Source organism: Cryptomeria japonica, chromosome 9 (genome assembly GCF_030272615.1).
Source record: "Cryptomeria japonica chromosome 9, Sugi_1.0, whole genome shotgun sequence".
In the NCBI taxonomy this organism is placed as follows: domain Eukaryota; kingdom Viridiplantae; phylum Streptophyta; class Pinopsida; order Cupressales; family Cupressaceae; genus Cryptomeria; species Cryptomeria japonica.
Genome location: NC_081413.1, coordinates 716691407 through 716711573, shown reverse-complemented (window position 1 = coordinate 716711573; position 20167 = coordinate 716691407). Strand labels below are relative to the sequence as shown.

The 20167-nt window shown below is 38.0% G+C and overlaps 1 protein-coding gene across 2 annotated transcripts in view; it reads right to left on the bottom strand.

Moving 5' to 3' along the window:
* Positions 1 to 1053: 1053 nt before the first annotated feature.
* Positions 1054 to 20167, bottom strand: part of LOC131035285 (uncharacterized) — a 58333-nt gene continuing 39219 nt past the window's right edge. For both annotated transcript variants that reach the window (XM_059211300.1, XM_057966957.2), the window contains 3 exons: positions 2202 to 2283; positions 1954 to 2011; positions 1054 to 1665 (listed from right to left, as the gene is read on the bottom strand). In XM_059211300.1, the coding sequence (XP_059067283.1) occupies positions 1298 to 1665; positions 1954 to 2011; positions 2202 to 2283 (508 nt within the window). In that variant the 3' untranslated portion in view covers positions 1054 to 1297. The remainder of the gene's footprint in view (positions 1666 to 1953; positions 2012 to 2201; positions 2284 to 20167) is intronic.

Genomic DNA, 20167 nt, shown 5'->3' with positions numbered 1-20167 from the left:
GTACGTGGAAAATAACTCTTGTTATTCGTAATATGAATATTCCTTCCTTGATAATTAATTAAGGTAACATGATAAGGAAGAACATGAGTTGCAATAAAAGTATGACTGGGTATTACAATAACAGCAGTAAATAATATAATAATATGAATGATTAATTATTAACAGTGACAACAGAAATTAATATAATAATAAGAAATTCACATCCCAATTTAATAACAGAAAGAATGATAATATGATACGGTAAATCAAGGAAGAAATAAATAAAATATATATATATATATATATATAGAGAGAGAGAGAGAGAGAGAGAACAATTATATGAATATATACACAAGGAAATAAATTAGTAATTCATTCTGAAGATTATAAGTAGACAGTACTTAACTAGATTTAGAGTGATACAAATGCATCAAATGTAAATGAATAAAGTCATCAGAGAACATGACTACCAATTAATTTGATACATCAAATAAGAGTTAATCAATTATACAAATCAGAGGTTCATAAATAAATAGATAACAAGATAAATAAACAATTGATAATTCCTGAAACATAAACAGAATGTCTTTAAACTGTCCTAAAAACATTATCAGTTCTGTATTTTCTATTCCCCAAGGGAGATGGGTGCCGCTAGGGAGGGGCAGAATAAAACCAATACAACAGAAAGCCCCAAGGGTGAAAGGACGACTCCTGAAATCTGGGCTGCAGGCCCCAAGGGTGAATGGACTGAGTTCCGGTAATCTGGGTTACATTAAGGAGGCGGTGTCAAGCGCCCTAGGCAGCCAAGCCCTCTTCTGGGAATAGGGTCAGATTGGTTTAGGTTTAGGCATGGTTTTTAATGGCAGAATTAGTTATATTACAAAGAATTAGTTAGTTATGCTCAATTAACAGTAATAAAAGGTAGTAACATAGATGTTTCTCTTGGTAATTGACAGTGTATAAATAGGGGACATTACAGAACTGGATTAAAGGTGCTCTATTCATTTCCAATATCATTAATCCTCAAAATATTAGGCAGTGTGATCATACAGTTGCAGATTTAACAAAACAATCTAGCAATCAAATCCTTCAATACATCTCACATTATATTGGATTTAGCTCAAGTGGGGTGATACTTCACACAGCAAAACCACAAGGGTATTCTTGAACATCTACAACCTTTGTAAATAATCAAAATTTGACAGAATAATGAGGGAACCAATGAATTCTATGTTCCCTGTTAAGATTGAAATGAATACAATTTGATATGGAAAATCCTTCCTCTGGATAGCTGGGGACTGCATTGGCACAAAAGTGTCTACCAAGATGCTTTCCTTACACCCATTATCTCACCTTTAGACGCTAATTCACGAAAACAAATACGAGACATGCGAAATTTCCTATAGACGGCACGAGAGCGACCAGTTAAAATACATCTATTTCTTGTCCGTGTAAAGGAACTATTTCTTGGCAACTTAGACAACTTAGTACGAAACTTTACCCACAGATCCCTAGGAAGATTTGGATCCCTTAGAGCAGCTTTGTAAAGCACCCGTTTTATTTCATATTTAGCTGCAAGCAATCTGCGCTTGTGATCTTGTATATTTCGCTTGTCCATCAAAGCTACCTTCCCTGTGCTACTGTAGCATCGAACATGGTAAGAACAAGCTTGTACGCTACTATTTCCTGGAATGACAAATGTTAAGAGAGATTGCGCATAAGAGGCTGAATCAAATATCAAAAATCATCAGAATTAAAAACAACCAATTCTGTCAATTAATTGTTTTTAGGCTTTCACAGTTTTCTGGTTTTTATTGTGTACGTATATGATCACCATCATAGTTTTCAATTGTATCTATTGCTTGCATCATTGTGTAGATATTTAATTATCCTAGTAGATTGGTCATTTGTCTCTGAAGCGCATTATGTTTTCTGAATGCAACTTGTAAATCCAAAAATAGATGTTTATCTTACCATGAACATTGAGGAAGCCTGCAAAATAAGCTTTGGGGCCCATAAATGAGGGCAGAGCCTGCTCTTACCACAAAAATGAGATGAAAATTTATTTGCTTACATGGAAAGAATAATCCATTACATTTCTCAAATGAGATTAGCTCAAATAGTAAATCATTCGGGCTTTCATACTGGAGATCTCCAAAAGGAATTTTCCAATCATTCAGAAAAACAATCCATTTTCTTAAGCGGGAAGTAGAAGGCATTACCTGTCTATTAACCACATTGCCACAATTTACAACAGGCTCAAACTGCACATTTACATTCAGCTGCTGCTGCAGTCCACCTTCCCTGCAAGCAAATGTTCAAAAAACATATTATTAATATTTAGCTGTGTTACATGGACACACCTCCCCACCTCTCAAACCCCTATCCCTGTCCGTCCCTGTCCCTGTCTGTCCCCTTAAGTGTTTCAGGGATGCAGTGATGGCAGGACGGCAGGATATGTCATTCCCCCAACAAGCAAACTCTGGAAATGTCTTGGAAATGCATTCCCATTTTAGGGGATGACAGGAAACAATTAGGGAACACCTGGTCATCCCCAAGGCAGCCAGGGATGTCGTAGAACTCCCTAACCATCCCGGGGACAGCCAAGCGTCCCGTACAGAAGCAATTTTTTATAATGTTTTAAATAAAAATTATTCATAACATTAAGAAAAAGACTTAAATATATATAATGACAGCATTATAAAAGCAGCAATAAATATATCATTACAACAGTAAAACAGCAATTAAATTAATAATAACAGCAGTGACAGCAACGACTGTAGCATTACAGCAATAAATATATCATGATCCAGATTCATAGGTAATGATATAAGTTATATAACAGTTGACACTAACAGAAATAATTTGTATTTCTGATTTCATTATTCAAAAAAGTCTCAAATACCAAAATTCTTGAAATGATATTAGAGTCCATTATTATTGTCAGTTGAAAAAGAGATTAAAGGTGCATCAGCCATGGTCTGGTATTGTGTGAAAAGTGCAAACAAACAATTTCTTTTTGAAATGTTGTTGGCATGTAAGATTTTGTAGACATAAAGGAACAAAGGTGCATGACTAAAGACAGATCAAACCGAATGAGGGAAACAAAATTAAATAGACATTATTTGTTCAAAACAAATAATGGGGTAACAGAGGGCAAAGTTGAAAAGTGGCTAAGTATAGGGTTGAGCATAGAGTGCAGATGCTATTGCACTATGCGCCCTAGGTTGTGCATCACTATGTCTAAGATGCGCTCAAGAACATGATCCTCAAAGCCCACTCAAATAATTTAACTATCATCCTAAAACACCTAAGGGCAAAATTGATCCAAGTTTAGGACAACAAGTTTGATAAAGGTTGAGATATTTGATGAAGATTTTCTAAAATTTGTCTTAGTCTTGGACAGGGCCAATTGTGCAGCTCCGCATGCATTATGCACCACGTTTGTGCAACCCAACATGCACCATGCGCCCTTACCTGCAATAAGCAAAATTTATACTTAGGTTGAAGGGTACAAAGGGAGATAAATCAGGTATAACTTTGCAGCTTTATACCCCCAAGATGGTATCAACCCCAAGTGCACTCAAATTCGTTTGAATGAGGCCTAAGATGTGTTCAGGATGATCTACTTGGTCAGATGATTATGGGATTTTGAAGGCAGCATTTTTAAAATCGGCTAAGCATACACCCCAGTGCATTGTGCATACTCATGTGCACTATGCGCCCAAGGTTGTGCACTTGTACATGCACAACACGCCCATAGTCTTTGCACACTGCAAAACAACACAACTGTTGTGCACTTGCTCCTGCATAGTGCGCTCTACTCCACATCCTTGTGCAATGGCAAGTGCAGAATGTGCTAGGGCTTAGGGCAGAGATCAGAATTGGAACAACATGAATCGGACCCAACCTCGAAACAGAGCAGTCAGCCATACAAATCAGACATTAAGAGGTAATCAGATCAAACCTGAAACAACAAAGATTTGGTTTTGCCTAGCCGACCTAATTGGGGTAAGAAAAATTAAATCAGATGATACTTAGGACTGACCTGGAAATAGTACAAGCATACCTACATAGTGCACCACATTTATGCAACTACATGTGCACTATGCGCTCAGCTTCTTTTGTGCATATAAACCCTCAAAACCCACTCAGCAAGGATAATCCCTAGGTCGGCATTCTTTGGAAGTTGAAAAATTTGAAAGGCAAAAATACATGTTTCTTAGGTAGCCGACCTAATTGGCTTTTAATTAATTCATTCAAGCAAACAAATGCCAGGTCGGCCTAATCCAAAGAGAGAATTTAAAGGGGGGTTGAGGAACATATAAAACAGGAATCCAAAACAATTGTTTCAACAAAATCCAATGCAATTTAATAAGCAGAAATCAAATTCGAAAGTTACAGAGCAGAGGTCAAATTACATTTCAGCATTTAGGCGAATTTGGTCAGACATCAGTGAGGGCAAATTTCCTCAGTTGCTGAAAGGACAGGTTTCATCAGAATTGAGACGACTTGATCAGTCATAAAAGACAAACTCCATCAGCATATGAGATGAAAGGTCTGATACACATTGGAGGAGAATTGCTCTAATTCACCTAATAAAGATTTCATCTAGCATGGAGCGAGTTTGCAGACCTGATTCAAGGCAAATATCTGCAACCCTAAAGGCTCATCAGACATAATTGGATGCAAATACTCATTACCATTCCATTCACAATTAGACCTGATTTGAGATGGACTTCAGGCTTGAGGTGAAGTTTAGGCAACCTGGTTGAGACCTAATTCTGCACATAATTTAATCAGAATCAGGCCTGGGAGGGTGAAATCAGACCTGTACGATGTCATTTGCAGACCCTAAAATTTCATATTTCTTGGTGAAATCACCTTGTTCAAATTGGGAAGAGTTTTAGGAAACATGATAATTGTAATGTTACTGCTATTTCATGTGTAAGTTTGAGTTCTGTTTCATTATTGTTGATGCCCAAATGCGTTTTCTTCAGGCTTGCATGCAAACAATAGTATGGAGCATGGAACTAAAGACTTCACCACATAGAGGAAGGTTCAACAAAGAAAAAAGGCTCATTAATGCATTCAAAAGGGCGGCAATAAGGATGAATTGTTCTATACGGAAGGATACAATCGTGTTAAGGAGAAGATAGCAAGGTTTCAAGACAACATAGCAAGGGATGAAGGAAGATCAACTCCTTGCAGAACTTACAACATCAAGAATTCAAAAACAACATGAGGAAGGGCAACATATCCAAGAATCATTGCTAGTATAGCAAGCAAGTAATCCAAGATAAAGGCTTCAAGATGAGAAGATTTGGAATCAATACAAGTATGAGGGGTGAAATGCAGTACACGAAGAAAGAATTCCCAAGTTAGGAGGCGAAATTGTGCAAGAGGATCAAGGAGATAGTTTCAAAAGGCTTGATCCCCAAGGATGTAGGAATTTGGGAATATGATCATAGTCACACCACACCAGGCTTGGAAATGTTGAGTATAAAAAGATATTGCCCAAGGCATCAACACTCCTTCATGATGAAGTATCAAGTCTACAATCCAAGTTGAAGTGGCATCCTAGTCAACCAATCAAAGGGCTCGAATTCAAGATGTCCAACTTCAATGTACCTAACTGTTGTGACGTATTCACACATCGCCCCATTGCAAATGGGGACCCCTGCTTTTTGCTTTCTAGGTCTTTTAGGGTTTTGTCTGTTAGCCTTTGCAGGATGAGTGTTGTCAAGGGGATCGTTGGATTGCAGGCTTTGCTTGAGCCAGGGTGAGTCCACAGGGCCCCAAAATTAGGGTTTCTTTGAGAGTCTTCCTTAGGGCCTGGTTTTGCTCTTGTTACTAATTGTGTCTTGCTTGGTGAGTGAGTATCATTCTTGAAGGTCTGAGCTAGGTCAAGTTGGTGAGTGATAAAGTCTGGAATGTCATCCTGATCTTTAAATGTCCTGAAATTTGTCTAAGTCTGGAATGTCCTGATCCTGAAATTTGACTAAGTCTAGAAAACTAAAGAATCCTCCAAAAACTAGATTTTGCAATACAACTCCTGGAGGTCCGAAACCACTCTCAAACATCCTGGAAGTATATATGGAATATAACTTAAAGTCACTTATACTTAAATGTTATATTCCATAAAATAATCTTGACGAAGAGGCTAAAATGTCAAAATTCGCTCCTAACCCTTCCAAAGGGTCCAGAGCGAATTTCAATTTTCGCTCCTGACCCTTCCAAAGGGTCCAGAGCGAAAATTCACCAAAGACTCAAGATCTCGCCTAAGTCAAAGAGTGGTCGAGCAAGTTTGCAAGGATATGGAAGGAAATGGATCTAGGATTGAGTCTAAGACAAAGTCAAGTCAGTTTGAAGGTGAATTGAGCCTAGAATAGAAATTTCGCTCCTGACCCTTCCAAAGGGTCCAGAGCGAAATTCTTGAAAACACTCATTTTCCCCTTTGCTAAAGTCAAGACCAAGATGGAGATGAAAGGAGAGTAGTCTATGTTTGCCTCCCAAAGAAAATTAGAGTTGAAAAAAGCAAGAATCAAGGTCAAATCATGATTTTCGCTCTTGACCCTTCCAAAGGGTCCAGAGCGAAAATCCTTGTAGCTCTTATTTCCTTCTTTGTTTTGGCTAGGTGTTGGCGTGATGTAGGATAAATTGGTATGTTCTTGCCTTGGGAGGGAGTTGGACACTTTGAAAGATGAAGATTTTAGCCAAAAAATGAATTTCGCTCCTGACCCTTCCAAAGGGTCCAGAGCGAAATTCATCATAAACCTTTTTGGCTCCCTTGTTTTGGCTTGAAACCTTGCTCCTTTGATGGAAAACGATCTATATTTGCCTCCAGGAGAAAATTGAAGTTTAAAAAATGAACAATCAAGCCCAAATGGTGAATTTCGCTCCTGACTCTTCCAAAGGGTCCAGAGCGAAAATCCTCCTAAGGCTCATCTCCTCCCTAGTTTGACCAAATTTTGAGTTGCAAGGCATCTTGAAGGGAAGTGTGGACATGTTTGGACTTTGGAAATGTTTTAAAGCCTTGAAAAACTGAAGGATTCTAGCCAAGAAGGTGAATTTCGCTCCTGACCCTTCCAAAGGGTCCAGAGCGAAATTCCTTACAAGCCTACCTTTTTGACCTTGCTTGTGCTTAAGACTTTGTTCCTTGAATGAGAATGATGTTTAGTTACCTTCTAGAGAAGATTGGAGGTGAAAAGATGAAGGATCAAGTCAAGAATGGGATTTTCACTCCTGACCCTTCCAAAGGGTCCAAAGCGAAAATCCCAAAACCCATCATTTTCTCTAAAATTTGTGCCAAGCCAAGCTTAGACCTAGGTAAGATAAGCCCTTAAGATTGCCTTTGAATGGATTTTGGCCACCAAAAATGTAGATTTTGGGCTAAGACAAGGATTTCGCTCCTAACCCTTCCAAAGGGTCCAGAGCGAAATCCTAGATAGGTCCTGTTCCTGGCTAAGTTTTTGAGCGAATTCTCCTTTTTGGGCCTTATGAAGATCAAACCAATGTTGCCAAGTTGAGGAGTGGATTTGACATGAGGGAGTCCAGATGAAGTGAAGTGGAGGAAGTGAAATTGAGTGTGAATAAGCAAGAAAAAATTGAATTTCGAACCTAACCCTTCCAAAGGGTCCAGAGCGAAATTCTTCATCTACCTATTTCCTCCTTGTGTCAAGTCAAGACTTGGAGTCCTAAGGCGTAGTTGGGATGGAAGGATGTTATTTAGCCTTGCAAGATAGATTGGAGTGAAGAAGATGAAGGATCAAGCTTAAAACTTGAATTTCCTTCCTGACCCTTCCAAAGGGTCCAGAGTGAAATTCCCAATTTCACTCAGATTGCTCATGATAAAGATCAAGGCGAAGAGTTGGTTGTGAGGTAATGTTGAAAAGAGGTCTAAATGAGCCAAGAATGCAAATTTCACTCCTAACCCTTCCAAAGGGTCTAGGGCGAAATTCTTATGAAGCCTGTCCCTGGAAAGAATCTTGAGCAAACTTCATTTTAATGTCTTCTTGTTGATGATTTAAGGTATAAAATGCTATGTCGAAATGAATTTATTATGTGTCCTTAATCATCTTTTGGGTTTGTTTTGCAGAGGAAAGAAGACCATAACAAGGACGACCTTCTCCAGTCCAGCATCATCAAGGACGACCTTCTCCAGTCCAGCATCAACAAGGACGACCTTTTCAGTCTAGCATCATCAAGGACGACATCTTCCAATCCAAGGTACATCATCCATCCTGCACATCAAAGACAAAGGAAGATAAAGCAAGGGTTCGTTGAAGAAGCAGATAGTTTCAGAAGAATTAATTAAAGCTAGCTTCGCAACATCATCAAATTGAACATCAGCCAAGTTCCAAATGTCAGGCAAGGTGGCGTCCCAGTCATCACTCCTCCATGTTGGGTTAATCCACCTCAACGTGTCCAGGTTCAATGTACCTGACTCATCAAAGATGACACAAACTTCAATGTACCTACCCCGGCTATCCATTGGTCGAATATTCCAGAGAAGACATTTGTCCAAATAATGCAATTATTTCATTGGCTAGAATTGAGTTTGTTGTAACAAACCCTAATTAGGGTTTTCATTGTAAAATCTCGGCCATTGATCTCAAGTTGATCTGAGCCATTGAATTGTATTGAGGGCACTATATAAGCCCTGGCTCCTCATTTGTAAAGGCTAATAGTTAGTCAGTAGTTAGAAGATGAATACTTAGAAATAGTGAATAGTCAGTTGATAGAATAGCAATTAGAGTAGAATGGAAAGAGAAGGCAAAGATTGCTGCCAAGATGTTGTTGTAAAAGACTTGTAAAACTTCATTGAAGAAATGGTGAAATCTATGGGTCGATTCAACAATTTGCATGGTCTCTATACTTCTCAGATTTGATTTCATGTTATTAGATGAGTGGAAGAAATGTGTTTGATTGATGCTGAAATTTGTATATCCATACTACTAGCAGTTTGTTGATTGCAGACTTGCCTTGTGTAGTCAACTGGAATCATTCAGCTTAAGCTTAACTTCAATTGTCGCTTCTTCATTGATATGCATCAGCCTGATGGTGTCTATGCCTGTAGCGATGATCTGAACATCATAAAGCTTTCCTCCGAAGATCGCACTAATCTTGTGGAGATGGTCCTGGGATGTCAAAACAAGACTTAGTTAGAATTTCATCAAAGATCAATCATTGCTCCTACATTCTTAGTGTCAGAATTAGATCCTTCCCTCACCCTTATCCTTTTTTCCTTTTTTTCAAAAAATCTAGGCTAGTGAAATCCTGTGTTCCAGCAATATTCAAAGCAAATCAGACGTTTAGGTCATCAAGTGTAAGTACCCTTGTGATTCCAGCAAAATCACATCATACCACAGAGAGCTTATCCACACATAGAGATCCTACATAACAGAACCTTGGAGTTACTCCAACTGATCCTTCAGCGAGATCTTCAGTAGTCGGGAACTTTGTTCAAGAGAGGATAAGATACTTCGGTATTTTATTCTGTGTTCGCATGTGCATAAAAAACACATCAACACTAAATCATCCTATGGATGCACAAACTTCAAGATATCTAACCTCATATTTCATTGGTTCACATTCAAAGATGGACATGTGTCCAATTCTATGTAATTATTTTATTGGCCAAAATAGAGTTTGTTGTAACAAACCCTAGTTAGGGTTTATGTTGAATTATCTCGGCCATTGATTGGAGAATCAATATGGGCTATTGAATTGTATTGAGAGCACTATAAAAGGCTCAAATCTTTCATTGTAAAGGTTAATAGTTAAGAGTTCAACAATTAGGAATTAGAAGTTAGAGTAGAGGTTGGAGCAGGAGGAAAGGAGATCGTTGCCAAGACTTGTTGTAATAAACATACTTTCTTCATTTAAGTTATGGTGAATTAGGTTGGCTATTTCAACTTGTTGCATGGTTTTTACTTCTCATTTGCTTTAAAGTTGGTTAGATGAATGGAAGATATCATTGTTGATGAATGGTGTACTTAATGTTCATACCACTTGTTGATGTATTTTTTATGCACATGCGAACACAAAATAAGATACACAAAAGTATCTTATCCTCTCTTGATCAAAGTCTCTCAAATGCTGAAGATTAGCTTAAGGATCACTTGAGATAACTCCAAGGTTCTTGTATGTCAGGTCACAATGATTGGATAAGCATAGTTGGTCGTTGTGATTGTTGTTCCTCCAAGGAGCCTTACATTGAATTGTTGAATGCTTGAATCGCTAGAACTTAGATCCTTATTATTTGTTGGGAGACTGAGTTACCGGGTTTGGCCCCCTAGACCCCTGGTACTGGTCCAATCCGGTCCTGGTTCGGGGTACGGGTCCGGTTCGCCTATGGTTCGGACAGGGTTCGTGATTCACAGGCCTAGTTCAAACCAGGGCGAACCCAAGAGGACCCAAGTCGAACCCAGGGGTCTGACAGCCCAAAAATGGATTTTGTTTTTGCAAAATTTAAATTTTTTTTAATTCCACCACATAAAAAATTAAAATATGACCCTAAAAGTGAGTTTTAAAACATTAACTTGGCTCATTTCACACAAGCAACATGACTACAAGAAAGGAGAAACGAAGATGTGGGATATGGAGCCAAAACATACTGATTTGGATGATTTCACTTCTCAGCTTGTTGCATTTGATGACTCAGACAGCGAACAAACTTAAAGTGCAAGTGCAAGTGTCATTAGCATTGGCATTGATTCATCTAATGTCAATGTCAATGATGAGGAGGAGAATGAGGATGATGAATTAGAGAATCCATTTGATGATCAAACTTTAAATTGTTGAAAGTTGAAACAATGATACTTGAATATTTTATCATTTTGATATTAAACTTGATGTATATGATGTTGTTATGGTATGATCATGATGCTATGATTACAAGTTTATGTTGGTTTTGTTGTTTATATGATGCTATGTGACATGCTAATCTTAATTCATGCTTATAGGCTGCATATATATATAATTTACATGTTTTTGTACTAACGAACCCAAACCCCTTTTCAAAATTTTGTCGTACCGGCGTACCGATTCTTCGAACCTGAACCGGTGCCCGAACCCAAACCGGCAACCTAGCTGGGAGAGTAAAGAAAGGGCAAAAGGCATGGGGTTTAGGGAGTCTATTCTAATCCTAAGAATGCAAGAGAATGGGTGAATGATTCGATGGAATCCTACTGGTGAGGTCTCACCATCAAACTGAATAATTTGACACAAGCTTAGTGCAATCTTCTAAGGACATTCAAAGATATTCTAATCATTATCATCGAACATTGATTACCATTCAAGTTAATGCATAAACAATGGATATATAACAATTTGAAGTTAAGCTCATATCATTCCAGTTGACCACGCAAGGCACACTTACAATCAGCAAGAGGCTAGTGGTATGGACTAAACGAATTCCGCACAAATGCATTCAACAAATTCCTCCATTCAATCTAATCAACATGAAAGTGAATGAGTCGAGAAGTAGAGACCATGCAACTTGTTGAAATAACACATTAATTCACCATAACTTCAATGAAATCATATGCTCTTTACAACAAGATTTTGGCAACAATCTTGCCTTCTTCTGATCTAACTTTTACTTTAATTGCTATCTGCTATTGAACAATTCTATATTCTATTATTCTATTCTATTACTATTAACCTTTACAAATGAGGAGTTTGAGCTTTATATAAAGAGCTTATTTTACAATGAATGGCCTGGATTAATTCTCAATCAATGGCCAAGATTACATGATGGAAAACCCTAATTAGGGTTTGTTACAACAAACTCTTCTTAACCAATGAAATAATTGCAATGCTTTGACACATGTCCTATTTAGAATATTCGACCAATAAATAGTGGGGGTAGGTACATTGAAGTTTGCATTCCCATGGGTAAGCTTGGTTCATTGCATCTAGACATGTTGATGTGGAACCTTCTCTAATTGGTGGGATGATGACTAGGATGATGACTAGGAAGGCTTGATTCATCATCATGAATGAGTATTGAGTAATATCTCTTGATACTCAACATTATCCAGTTTGCTCAATGTGATAATGATGAGAAGCATTAACAAACTTTGATTAACTCTTCTAAAACCATCTACTTCCTTAATCATGTCCGATATAGGCTTTGTGTGATGACCTTGATTGATCCTCCCTTGTTCATGATACATTTGATAAATTGTACACCTGGTGGGATTAGACTCCTCAATGTACTGGCTTTGATTCTTGGATTCCCAAAGGGAATTCAAGATTGTAAAAGATTATTTCATCATGTAAGCTATCCTTTTCATGCTCCAGAACCTTGACTCTAATCTTTGCATTGCAAGTCTCAAACTTGATCCTAATGTTGAACTGTCTTTGATTCCTTACTTAATCACCTCTTTATAGCGCGAGCCTTGTTTTATAGCGCAAGCCTTGTTTTGATATTGTCTTCTTATTGAATCCAAGTCCCTCATCTTTGTGATGTCCTGAATCTTCCTCTATGTTCTTGAATTGTTCTTGATGTTATTTGCAGTTCGTATCTTCATCCTTTGTTACCTGCAAAATAAACAAAAATAGTATTAAACACGAATGGATAGGTTTCACAAACCTACAATTTGGTATACCCTCAAAACGATGATGAGATGGTGATTATATCTTTCATTTCCATATCTGATTTTGAAGTGCTCCAAGGTCTGAGTCACACGTTTAGAGATTTCGTTCCACCTTTTATATGCAAATGCAGGGTTAATCACACTCAGATTTTGATTTGAAAATGTTCTTCAAATCGATTCCGCTCTCCTTGTGAATGAGTATTTGATCAATGAAATGATCAAATCTATCAAAATCGCTACTTGAAGGTGAATTTGCCTCCCTTGTAGATGAATGTTTGATCAATATAATGATCAAAGCTGCTATTAACATTGCTGACTGTGGATAAATTTGCCTTCAAAATGGAAATCTGAATGTTGATTTTCAAATTGATGTCTTCTTCCTTGTCACAATCGCTGTTGTAAAGATAGTTTGCCTTTCTTGATGCTATTTGGAGATGATACAAATCAGAAAAATTGCCTTAAATAGTTTGCTGATCTCCTCAATTTGCAGAGCAGATTGTTGTATTTGCCTTGAATGATGCCTTTGAAATGAACTTGAATGTCCTCTTATATAGGTTTTGGAGGTTAAAGGTGTGTCTCTTCATTCAAATTCCCCTAGGCCGACTTTTCATCTTATCAAAAAAACTTTTACTTGCTCTTTGGAGGCCGACTTTGCATAGCCTTGGCGGATTTTTGCAAGACCTTTGCCCTTCTCACCTTACTCGGCTTTTAGGAGGAGCTTTGCCCTTCACTTAGGATCGGCTTTTGCGAAGACCATTGCCACATTTGCTAGAGGGCGGCTTTTGAAGGAGGTTTTGCCATCCAAGCATCAAATCAGAAATTTAGAAGACCTTTGCCATCACTATTCAAGGTGGAAATTTTGATGACCTTTGCCATCATTACTCAAGGCCGAATTTTGAGGGACCTTTGCCATTCATTGATCTAAGCAGCTATTGAAATGAGTCTTGCTTTCTTAACCCTAAATCGGATTTTGTAATGACCTTTGCCATTCAAGCACCAAGTCGGAATTTTGAGGTAGCATTGCTAGTTGAGATCAAGGCGAAAATTTTGATGACTTTTGCAATTAGACCTTGGATCGGCTATAACACTTACCTTTGCAACATTTGATGAAGGCGGAATTTTAGGGGACCATTGCACTTCATTGACCAAGGTGGCTTTTCAGGACCCCATTGCAACTTTGCAAGTCAAAACTTGATCAACCATCTTAACTTAGCTTTGCAATTCACTTCTTTAGTCGACCAATTAGGTGACTTTTGCAATTTGAATTGCATCCAAAGTTTCATCATGATTTTGAGACTATGTTTGGCAAATTTTCAAATCTTGATTCAATATTTCATCCTTCGGCCATCCAAGGCTCCTTTGCACTAGGTCTTGATACTTTAACACAATAGAGACAAATTTTCATTCAAACCCTAATTGACCTAGACTAGGCAAATCCAACAATCTTAATCCTTCCACATACCTCCTAATTCATGAATTTCATCTTCAACTACTAAGATTGACAACGCTTCTTCATTTGGAGTCTAATCCTAAGGATGCTAGCCATTTGAAGCTTTAGAGGGCAAAGGTAGAGTTGCACCTCATTTCATCCTAAAGAGAGACTTGATTGTGCCATGAGCAACTACATGCGAAAGGCTAATAGCAAAGACACGACAACAACCAAAGGCTAAGCTAAGACAACTAACCTAGAAAGTGAAAAAGTGGGGGTCCCCATTTGCAATGGGGCGATGTGTGAATACGTCACAACACTACTTGTAATTTGTTGATTGCAAATTGCAGTGCATAGTCGACTTAACTTGTGAGAAAGCTTAACTTCTATTACTTTATGCTCACTTAACTTGTGAGAAAGCTTAACTTCTATTACTTCATGCTCATTGTTTATATGGTTGATGTGCATTGTTGTAGTGAAAATCATTCATTTATCCTTAGGAGATTGCACCAGTTTTGTGTAGTTGTTCCTTGATGGCGAAACAAAGCTTGGTTTGGTCACACCTAATTAACAATTAGTTCCTACATTTGTAGGATTAGATTAGCTTTCTTAACCCTTAAGTCTTCATGTTCCAACAACATTCATGTTCAACATAAGTCCCCTTTGTGATTCCAGCAATATCATGTCAAACCATTGAGCTTACCCACACGTTAAGACCTGACAGTAGGAACCTTGGATTTGTCTCAGTTGATCACATAATTTAGTATCAGAGAAGATTTTGTTCAAGAGAGGGTAAAATACTTGGTATTTTATTTTGCATTGCATAGTGTCACAAAAAACACATCAACAGGTTGGTCATTTGTTGGTGTTAATGGATACATGGAGACTTAGGCAAGCCTAATGTTCTCTTGTGATAAAAGAAAAATGTTGAGATGGTCACTCTTGATGAGATTTTAGCAGGAAGTCTGGGCAGCCTACATTGGATGTAAGGTCAACATAGACCTATGAGGAGATTGTTCTTGGATGAGTCATGTTGACTTGGATATCTTGGAGGAGCATTCTTATTCCTCACTCTTGGTCTACTTGGTTGAGCTACATGGTTGCTAGGTTGAGCTACTTGCCTTCTTGGTTGAGCTACTTGGTTGTCTAGTTGAGCTTCCTGGTTGTGTGTTTAAGCTACTTGGTTGTCAATTTGAGCTGGTTGTTTGTCAAATTCAACAACTTACTTGTCCATTCTTTGTGCCAAGTCAATTTGACACATCACTAGTTGAATATTCAACAATTCAATGGTCTGCTCTTAATATTCTTTTCATGGTTTTAGACAAGTATAGACAGTTCATGGTGTTGGTTGATACACGTGTGGAAGGAGTCGTGGATTTTATTATGCACTTGTTATATTCTAAATATGTGCATGAGTAGCATGTAAACGGATGTTATCAAAGGTTTGTGGTTTGTATTAATTAGATGCTAAATTTATTTTGTTCGTAGGATCTAAAAAAGGTAAACACAATAAATGAACTGTAATGTAAGAACAAGTGCTAATATAAGGTGGTGTGAGTGTAGCAGATTTTTGAATGAGCAAATGAAAATTGCTTATTGTGACGTTTTCACACATCACCCCATTACAAATGGGAACCCCCACTTTTTTTTGCTTTTTTGGGTAGTTGTTTTGCTTAGGTTGTCTTCTCTTGGCAATAGTTTCCTCGTTTTAGCCTTTGCTAGTGAGGGAGAAATATCGTCAAGGGATGTGTTGGTGTACGTTTTATCATTCACCAAACATTAGAATAAAATATCCAAGGATGCTCTATCCTCTCCTGAACAAAATCACACTTGTGCCAAGATTGCGAGAAAGACCACAAGGCGACTCCAAGGTCTATATGTGCGAACGGGTGACTTTATGTTGGATAGCTTCCTTGGTTAAGTATGCAGAAATACAAGGGGGACTTACGCTTGACCAATATCATTCACAAGCTAGGACTTCGATGGATTTAACAATAACTGCTCTCTTTTTTTTTGAATTTTGAATTTTGGACTTCCTCAAAAAAGGATAAAAAGGATGAAGGTTTAGAAGTTCTAAGCTACTCCTGTGAACTCAAGAGACGGTAAAGACTGGGTGAAACCAATAACGACACTTTGTTTCACCACACTTGGACAACTACGCAAAGCGGGTGCAATCTTCTAAGGTTATGCTCAAGATTTTCATACTTATAAATAATACCATCAATCGAACAATATTTACTCAAAGTTGACTTTACACATTAAACGAAAATCATCCATCCAAAGAAAGTATGAGCAAAAGTTTCACCAATCTAAACTATCAAATCCTTCATTCATCTAGCAATTTTGAAAGCAAATCTACTTTAAGCAAATCTATTCTATTCTATTCTATTCTACTGTTGAAGAAAATATGCAACCACTTAATAACAATAAGATTTCAAAGCAAAATCTGCAAATGAACTTTTTATTATTCAAGTAGCTCTAAACAACAATTTCATAAATCTCTCCACAACAACTATTAAATGAGAGAATGAGAGTTTATATAGAGTTTTTGAAAAATGAATGAATGGCCGAGATTGATCTAAGATCAACGGCTAAGATCAAGACAACACAACCCTAGATAGAGTTTCCCAAAATAAAACTACAAACATGAATAGCCATTTCCTAGGAACGCACATCCTTATCCTACTGATTGGCAGTGTGTTCAATGAATCTAGACATAATCATGTTGACCTCCTCCATGGTGACATGTGGCAACATATTGATCCTGTATTCCCATCTGTCCAAGTCGTATGCACAAGCAGAAAATGCAATCTTCCATTCCAGCTCTTGTTTTTGGAAGGCATTTCAGATGGACAAGAATTATGATGCCTTGGTCAAATTTTACTTCAGGACTAGTCCTATGATGGTGAAGAAAATCTACTGAGTTTTGAGCTTGAGATTTTCCAGCCGCATATCACTTTCTCGGATGGTTTCTTTTTCAAGCAAATCAGCAGTTACAAGGATAATTTTACTCCGTATTTCTTTCATCTTCTCCTCGGACTTAACACTTTCAGCCTTTACTTTCTCTAGGATTTCACTACGTGCAACTAATGCCCAATGCCATGCATTAAAATCATAGGCAGGCCCTACTGCAATTATCTCCTTATCAATCAGCTCTTGCTTATGCATGCCTTTCAATACTCTAAGGCACGGGATAACTCTGTACTGAATATCTTGGAGGTCGGCCCATGCTTTTGTCATGTTTGCAATTCTGGAAAGTAAGAAGGAGGTTTGTCCATATGTCAGCATCAATTTATCCATGAACGTGGCTACTTTTTCTCTTTTGGTAGCCATCCACTCTTTGGCTTCTCTGGCTATCACCTTTTCTTCCTCGGGATTTTTTGTTACTCCTTGTGAAGGATTCAAAAGTAGAGGAATTGCTGCATCGTCTTGGTTAAGTGGCTTGGTCAAGTGCTGAATGTATTCCTCTAAACCCTCGATTTCCTTCTTATATTCTCTTTTCTTTCTTACCTCCTTATCTATTCTTGCCTTCATGGAAGCGACTAAATTGTCTAAGTCTTCCACCTCTTGACCTTTTGTAGTTGGTCCCAAGTCAAAAGTGGTAATTTCATATTCATGATGAGTTATATCTTCTTTTGACTTGTTTACTTTTGGTACAACAATCTGAATTGTTCAACAGCCTGTCTCATCTCTCTGGATTGTGGAAAACTACCTGGCAGGCTTCTTTGTAGCAACCTCTCCTAATCTGGTTTAGAAATCAACTGTCATCTCCCTCTTCCTGAACTTCCACTGGTGCTTTTATTTTCAGTCTTTCTTTTAGCCAATCAAGAATCGTAAGTTGCTCAATGCCTTCCTCTTCTGGATCATTCTCTTCACATGGCATATTCTGGCCTCCTCGAAGAGCGGAAATCATTCCCTCCTGAAATTCATTGCCCAGAATATCCATTTCATTATCTGACTCCGATATTTTTGTGCCTGTAGGAGATGGAGGCTCTTCATCTTCCTGTTGGATTAACTCTATATTTTCCCGATGGACTGGAGAAGGAATCTTTATCTTGGCCAGTGACTCATCAATAGTTAATACATTGTTTCTATTCGCAGATGCAGCAAAACAAGATGGCTCTAGCCTTTGCTTCTTCTGAGCAGATCCTTCATCTATAGTTGTCTTGCCCTTTGTCCTTGAAGAACTTCCAACTTCTTTCTTCTTTTTTCTAGAGTTAGTGCTTTTAATGGGTCCGACATTTTGAGATGCTTCTGCATTTGAAGAATGTGCTTCTATTTCACCCATCGGGTTATAAGTCAAGGTTATATTCTTTCGTCTTAGCCCATGAACTTGCTGATCGACCCACCACTTCGAATACTTGACCACTGGCTACATTAAGGTAGCCAAATCTACGTGATCTGGTTCAAACCATCTCACAAGAAGAAGAGGTGCATTCTTGTCAAAGCAAGGCTAAGTGTATTCTTCGTCATCTTCCAACTAATCCGGCACATGAAAAAGTTCAGTTATTCTGATCAAGCTTACTGGTAGCCTAGACCATAGTCTTTTCCTTATGTCAAACTCATCAGCAACATTGGCCCAAAAATCTTCCAAGTCTATTCTATGTTGTACCTTTCTCCATTTACTGTCCCAATAATGTTGTGAGGGTCATAATCAACTCTAGACCAGTAGAATGTGGAAAGGTAACATTGCATCTCAAGCCTAGCACTCTCAACTGCTTGTGTCGTTGGGCAAGACTCTAGCATATTTTTGATGAAGAAAGGAAAGGAATAGTGGTCTTCTACTTTGCTCTTTGAAAGCCTTGATATGTCTCCAACTATCTAAGGACCTCAAGCAGGACCATTTTGTTGGTAGGATAGATTGGAAGTTGGTAAGGACAACCAATAAAACCTTGAACTCTTATGTATGTGAATTTTGGAAATTGGATAAACCAAGATCCATACCTGCTGATCAAACTCTTGGCTTCATGAGAAGTCTCTGATGAGTTCCTCCTTGTAGTGTCCTTGTGATATACATCAGAAATCCATCATTTACCCATTTGAAGTGGGTCTTTTCACTACGCTGCAACTGCAAGTAACAATCATAGGACTTGAGTTCATTTTCGCCATTGCCTACTACACCTTTGCAAATCAATCCTCTGTAACATGTAATTTCTGGCCAACAGGTAGACAATGTAGGAGCTCATGTAAAATGATATTGTCCTTTCTAAGTTCTTCAATTGTTCATCTAGATTATCACTAATTATTCGAGACTAGTTGAACTTTTTGACTCCTGAGGTAATTTCATCAATTAGGTAATACATCCATGTTTCAAATGGTGCACCCTGAGGGTTGCCCATTACTCTGTCCAGCAGTAGGATGATGTCACCATATTCTTCTTTGAAGTCTGTTCGCAGTAGCTTCTTTGGTACTTTTTTAAGGGAAGCCCTAGGTTTTTCTAACCATGACTTGTTGATATTTGTTGCACAGAGGTCTAGTTGGTCATCATAAAGTTTTTGGGCGTCTTCTTTGGTTTTATATGAAGTTTTGGTGTAGTCCGTTATCCCAAACGCTTCCTAAATGGCTAACTCTCCAAGATGAGCTAAAACTCTTCCATCAAGTGCAATGATCTCTCTTTCTTGTGTGTTGTAGTGAATAGCACATTCGACCATCAGTTCTACACATTCCATGGCTGGTGGAAATCCAATTGCCTGGACGATGCCATTTCTCATCATCCGGCGGGCAACAGGTGTTGGCAGGTACCCATTGTGCCCTTACATTCTCTTCCTGAATTCTTTGAAATCAACATGCCCAAGGTTGGTGTCTGTGACATTCTTCCATTTAAAATTGATCTTCGATGCTGGCTGCAACCCTTTACTGGCAAACTTCATTTGTGTTTTTCTCAAAGGTGCTCCTTTGGTAGTCATCAATCTACATAAGACATAAAAATTTAACATTATTTTCGAGAAAATTCAAAGGTTCTAAATCTGATTTTGGTCCCCATTTTACTTGAAAATTTCACTTTCAACCTGTCAAAAAGCTGAATATCTATGAAAAATCAGACTGAAAGTGGAAGAATTTGGCCAAGTATTTGGTAAATTTCATGAAACGAATGAATAAAACAGAAGGAGAGTGGAAGCAATTAGTCAAACTCGGAGTTTGGATCTTCAAATTT